Below are 6,156 nucleotides of genomic sequence, written 5' to 3'. Positions count from 1 at the left end.
AACCCAGTGAGCCACTGACGATATACAATAATGCAAGTCAAATAAATGAAAACCCTAGTCATACTGTATGGATTGAATTAATCACATGAAATATTGTGACTTAGTTTTATACATTTTAATATATTTATTATATATGTATATTTATAATTAGTTTGAGAGAACATAATGAATGTAAAGGTGTCTGTTTAATCAGATACAGACAATAAACCCTGTTGAGGCTAATAGAGCAGATTCAGGATTGCAGCAGAGAACAGCTGTCTGCCTATCCTTCAGCAAGCCGCCGAACTCCGCTATAAGCTTCTGTACATCGACTCCATTGAGAGGCATAAAACCCCGCTGGCATGAAACTGTTGACGTCTGCTGTTTGCCCGTGTTAATTTATGCAGGATTATGCTAATTCGCAGGAGCTGTTGTAAACCTCTCACACACAGGAATGCCTGTGGAAAGACACGAATGCCACGCTATTTCTGTCCTCGCGTATTCCCTTTCATTTACAGAACATTCTGGTTCAATACGCTCCCCTTATCCTCAAGAGATAAACCAGTAATCTTCACAAAGTTTTGCAAGGTTTTACAAGAATGCAGCTTGTACGAATGCACATTAGAGTTAAGTGATGTGAACGATCCGCACGCGGGAAAACACTTAAAAGAACAATTGCTTCTCAAATGTAGAAAAACAAAACTTTATTTGAATCCCATGTGACCCCTATTTGCCACAAACATTGCACAGTATGAAAAGAAATCACATCATTGGGCATCATGTCACATTAACTATACACATGGTCCTATTATACATGAAAATTCTTTTTTTTTTTCTTCTTTTTTGGTGATTTCAAAAAAAATGCTGTCTTTGTATGGTTGCTTAAAAACAGCAAATGCAGAAAATACATCTGTAGTGTTTTAATTTTCCAGTCCACTGGCCGTCGTTTTTCGCTGAGTGATGGGATGAAGGCTCAGACTATGAACCTGCTACATTGGTCATCTGAAATATCCCTTGGTGGGGGGAAAACAAACAAACAAACAAACAAAAAGTAAAAGAAAAAGCATAGAGGTTTTGTTTTCTTTTAAAATCGCTAAAAGTAAATTACAAAGTCAAAACTATACTCATGAAAACACATAAACATTTACTACAGTAGTGAATACGTTTTGTCATAGATGCCAAGAGCAAAGTATGTTTAAGACACTGAGATGACCTTCCTCTGCCTTTAGTGTGCAAACAAACGAGGCAGAACAACCAACTGATCTCTGAAATGTTCAACGAGTGTGGATGTGACCGATCCGTCTGATCGGGCCGTGAAGGGAGGACTGATTCTAGCTCTTGCTCTGTTCTCTACAAAGATCTACAGTATAATGGAAAGACATAAAGACAGGCAGCATTTCTCTGATAACATTTTTGGTCCCTGTGTGCAAATAAAATACACATGTAGATACATACCTATGTATATGAAATGAATAAACAACTTACAGCCAAGGCACCTCGATACTTTTTCAATAAAAAAACATCCTCATCAATTTGATTGGTATACCAAAAATAGAAATGATCAGGCTTTCGTGTGTGTGTGTGTTTGTTCTCTGTTGCGTGCGGATGAGTCACTGAACCGAGGAGTTCCGTAGTGGAGACAAAAAGTCCGTCTCGGCTCCCTCCCCGCTGTCACTTTCTCCTTTAGGAAACCAGCTGTTTGGCCTGCAGCTCCATCTCCGCGGCCCGTTTCAGCGCCACATCCACCAGCAGCTGGAAGCCGCTGAAGTCCTGCGTGAGGTCTGGAGGGGTGGGGGGAGGGGTGTTGAACAGCCCGCTGCGGGGGCTCAGGTTGCCTTCCATGCTGGTGCTGGTGAGGATGGTGGTGGTGGCGGCGGCGGGCGGAGGCTGGCTGCCTCCCGGCCCTTCATCCCGGCACCTGAGCAGCGCCTGAGCCTGGACGGCCTGCAGCAGCTCGGCTGCCTTTTCGCAGTTCATCCCCGGCGCCGAGGGGAGCGAGGCTGTCGGGCTGGCCTGCATCGCCGCGGTGACAGTGGTGTGACAGATGACAGAAGGCCGGATGGGCATGAGCCCTGGAGAGGGAGACGTGGAGGGCGGCGAGGCCGCGGCGGGGGAGACCACCTTTCTCAGGACCGTGGGGATGGCGGCTTCGAAGCTGGAGGGGTGCAGCACGCGCTTGTCGTAGCTCTCCTCCGTACCTGCCGCAGGGCTGCTGTGTTTCGGCGACTGGGAACTGTCAGAGAAGCTGTCGCTCGCCTTGCTGCCTTTCCTGGAGATGGTGAACTGGTTGGGGTCTTTGCCGTCTTTCCTCAGCATCTCGGGGAGAAGTCGCCGCCGTGCGTTAATGAACCAGTTGCACACCTGGACCAAACGACAACAAAGAAGCCATGCGGTGAGAGAGCTGCTTCACATACCTCACCCACATTCTGCTTTACAATGTGGAGAAAAAAAAAAGAGGATCTGCTGGTATCGCCAGGTGCAGTTTGTGAGTGTTTTCAGTCGAGACTTCAGAATGAAAGACTGAATTTCAGCTACTGATATTTCACGGCAGAGGCTTTTAATCATTTCAGTCCATTCAAGATTAAAAAACAAAAAACCCCCAAAAAACCAGACAGCTACTATTTCTCAAAGTAGAAGCTAAACATTAACTTTCCTCACAGAGTCTCTCTGACTTCTGAAGCCTGTATTTTAAATAGTTTTCAATAAAAACTATTCTCCTTTGTCACAATAGTAATCACAGTCATCTCTCTTCTTTTTCTCCCCCCCCCCCCCTCAGTCCTCCAGGCTAGTCGTAACTGGCTCGGGGAGGCTTGTAGCTCTAACTATGTAAATGACTCTGCATTGTTCCCAGACAGCTGGGATGGAAAGGGGCTAGAGGGAGGGAAATTCCTGTCCAAGCGCCTCAGCCAAGCCCACAGCACACAGGGAGTGAGTTTACTCACGTTGTCTCATGCACTTTTATGTTGCAAAATCAAGCTGGTTTGGATGACCTTCAATTCCCCGCTTATGTGTCATGTTGTGTTTGCCATCGAGACAGGAAATGATTCAGTCAAGCTGACACTTGTTTCCTCTCAACTTTTACAATGGTCTGTTTACACTCCGAGGGGTTTACTGGCAGCCGGGGCTCCGGTTATCATGTTTTCTGCTGTATAAGCGCTCATACCTGCAGTGTGGAGAGCTGAGTCTGCTTGGACAGATGGGCTTTCTCCTGCTCCGAGGGGTAAGCGTTATAACGGTGGTCGTAAAGCCAGTCCCTGAGGATCTGCACAGACTCTTTGGGTAGATTCCCTCGCCGTTTCCTCTTCCCACTGCTCCCTCCGCTGGACGACAAATCCAGGGGGGCGTCCACGCTGTCCTCGTCATCAGTCTCGCTCCCCGAAAGCATCATCAAACCTGCACAAAGCAAGGGGTAAATAAAGGAGAGCCTGTGAGGAGGAGGACAAAGCGTAACACAGATCCTCCAACGTCAGCCACTCTGCAGCGGCAGCCGTTTACCAAACGCAAGCTGTCTGGGAGGCAGCTGATGTGTCAGAAGCAAGCTGTCAAGTTTGGCCATGTGATTCATATAAAGAGTGAGGGAGGGGGTGAGGAGGAGGTGGGAAAGGGGGGGTGGGGGTGTCAAAGGCTATAGTCTGATGTTTTGTCAGTTATAAAACCTGCCTCAACAAATACAAGCCTGGTCTGTAAGACTGAGCAAGGGAACAATCATTTTAGGAGGGTGAGTGGGTGGAGTGTTTTGTGGGAGAGTGGCATTGAGATGCTTTACTTTGAATTATTTTAACATCTCAAAGTCAGTTTCCACATATGAATTCCTCTGAAAGTGTTAGTAGTGAGATTTCCAGTAAATTCCAGAATGGCTCAAGTGTGAAACAAAACGCACAATAAGCGTAACATAATATCAATGTTTGGCTCAATCGCCACACTGTGTGTGAAGCCCAGTGTGTCAACAAGGAAAAGTCAAATCGTCGAGAAATTTCATGCGCAGAGTCTGAGCAAATGTGAACAAAAGTTGAGGGCAAGAAATAAGAAAGTTCCCAAGTGTTCAGCAGCCAACAGGATGAGGTAATTACGTAGGTTGGAGAGGGGAAGGGGGAGGGGAGACCTGTTGCAAATCAGCGTCTCCAGACTAAACAAAAGAATCCAGGGCTGCCTGCTTTCTTTGTATGCAATTCAAAACTTTCTACGCGCAAACTGCGAGTTTGACACAAACTTAAGCTCCCCACAAATCCCCACGCCTCGCAGGCCGAGCTGGAAACTAGTTTTAAAGCAGCAGAAAGGCCGCTTTGAGTGAGTTTTTCAACAACTTGTAAGAGGCTTTCTATTGTGTGTGTGCGTCCGCGCTGCACCACGAGGTCCCCGAGTGGAACAAGGCAACTTCCCACAATGAGGTCAGGATGAGCATTAGCCTACATTTTGGATTTACACCTAAATTTAAAAGGTGTTCGAGGCGCTTCCCTCCATTAAAAGATTAAACGAAACTAAATATGTTTATTTTTAGCGATTTGACGTGGTGAAAAAACAACAACATTACAAAGTCCTGAACTCAGTTGTCGAATAACTTTTGACTTGTAGCAATTGTTTTATTAAAAAACAAACAAAAAAAGAAAAACAACTTCGTTACAAATACAGCAGCCGTCACTTCAATCAGCTTTTATACGAAATGGAGACGCAGACGGTTATAAATCGTAGTTTTACATTTCCCGTGGAATGCAAACTTACACAAAAACAACACGCCAGGCGACATATCAGTGTCATTATGTCCAGAAAATGAGTAAAAGAGTGGGTAATGGTGTGTAAATGTAGCATTATGGAGTTTTGACACCGCGCCAGCACATGGCAGAAAAAGCCCCCTGTCATGTCTGGAAAGGAAACAATAGACTGCATGGTTTGCATATGAGGGAAATCGCTCTGTTAACCGTTTTTCCACGGTGCCCGTGTCTCCTAAAGCTACATTTTCATTCATTTCCACACCAAAAAAACAAGCCACTTACCCTTTTTCGTCTTCATCTCTGCTTGGAAAAGAAAAGAAAAAAATGCGCACTTAATTCCTCCTTTTACGCGCTAAAGAAAATTGTCCCCAGTCTTCGTGCTCTGATTTTCGTCTTTTCTCCAGATATCCCCAGCGTGTATCCGAATAAATCCTTATTCATCAAAACTCGTTCCTTTTCTTTTTTCTTTTTTTCTTTTTCCCTCTCTCCCCCTCCACGTCCTCTTTTCTCTTCTTCCAGCGTCTCTTTCGTCCTTGTTTGGAGACTTGATGGTGGTTGGTTGTTGGTGGTTCGAAAGGGGGGGGGGGGGGGGGGGGGGGTTTACCTGAGATCTCTGCGTCCCTTCGGCTCCAAGCCCTTTTCTCATTGACTGTGTTTGATCCTGAAACTGGGTGACAGCTATCTTTGACAGCTGCGTGACTCAACGCACAGAGATCCTCCCACCGAGCGGAGCGGAGCCGAGCAGGGGAAAAAGCTCTGACATCAGCATGGCTCGTTCCACTGACATGGATACAGTCTCCTTAAGCTTTTGTGCAGCAGATCCCCATTAGATATAACTCGAAATAAATACTCACGCACATGTTAGTGTTGATTAGTAGGGACGCGGGGATTTGGGCGGGCAGTCGGAATGACAACAAAAACAACAACAACAGGCTGCTGAGAGCACTGCGGACCTCGTGGCAACACACCTACACACAAACTAACCACAAAGACAAATCCACACCAGTGCCGCAAACTGCATACATTTCCAATCTGTATTTGTTTTGACGTCTGCAATCGAGTTCAGTGACCCTTTTTTTCTTCAAACGACACGCTTGCAGTTTGATTTCCTTTATTACTTATTACATCACATCTGTGGTGTACTTTCAGTATTACGCCTCCTGTCTGTGTGTATCGTTTAAGATCGCGATCCTATTGTGCTTTTTTTTTTTTTTTTTTTTTTTTTTTACAATACACATATTGTGTTACATAAGGGTCCCATATTGTGTTAGTGTTATGTTAACGCCATCAAATCCCCTGTTTATACAAGCCAACTGTACATTTTCCTGCGCGCCTTGTTGGTCTACGAGTGTATTCAGTTGTTGTGCAGAAAGTAAGTCGTGCTCTCGCTGTGGTATCTGTCATTTGACATCAAATATTAATAAGATTTTTGCTCCAATTCTATTTTCTTCACAAGACGTGCACCGTA

At 45.3% G+C, this 6,156-nt stretch overlaps 1 protein-coding gene across 1 annotated transcript; it reads right to left on the bottom strand.

The window, feature by feature from the left end:
* Nucleotides 1-672: 672 nt before the first annotated feature.
* tgif1 (TGFB-induced factor homeobox 1) lies at nt 673-5,247 on the bottom strand. The gene is made up of 3 exons (XM_080514667.1): nt 4,971-5,247; nt 3,143-3,372; nt 673-2,340 (listed from the first exon to the last, which is right to left on the bottom strand). Exons 1-3 carry the CDS (start codon nt 4,984-4,986, stop codon nt 1,663-1,665), a joined length of 924 nt encoding a protein of 307 aa, XP_080370793.1. The 5' UTR covers nt 4,987-5,247; the 3' UTR covers nt 673-1,662.
* Between the last annotated feature and the right edge of the window lie 909 nt (nt 5,248-6,156).

The sequence above is a fragment of the Blennius ocellaris genome (genome assembly GCF_963422515.1).
Source record: "Blennius ocellaris genome assembly, chromosome: 19".
NCBI classification, from domain to species: Eukaryota; Metazoa; Chordata; class Actinopteri; order Blenniiformes; family Blenniidae; genus Blennius; species Blennius ocellaris.
This window is presented reverse-complemented; position numbering and strand designations above follow the sequence as displayed.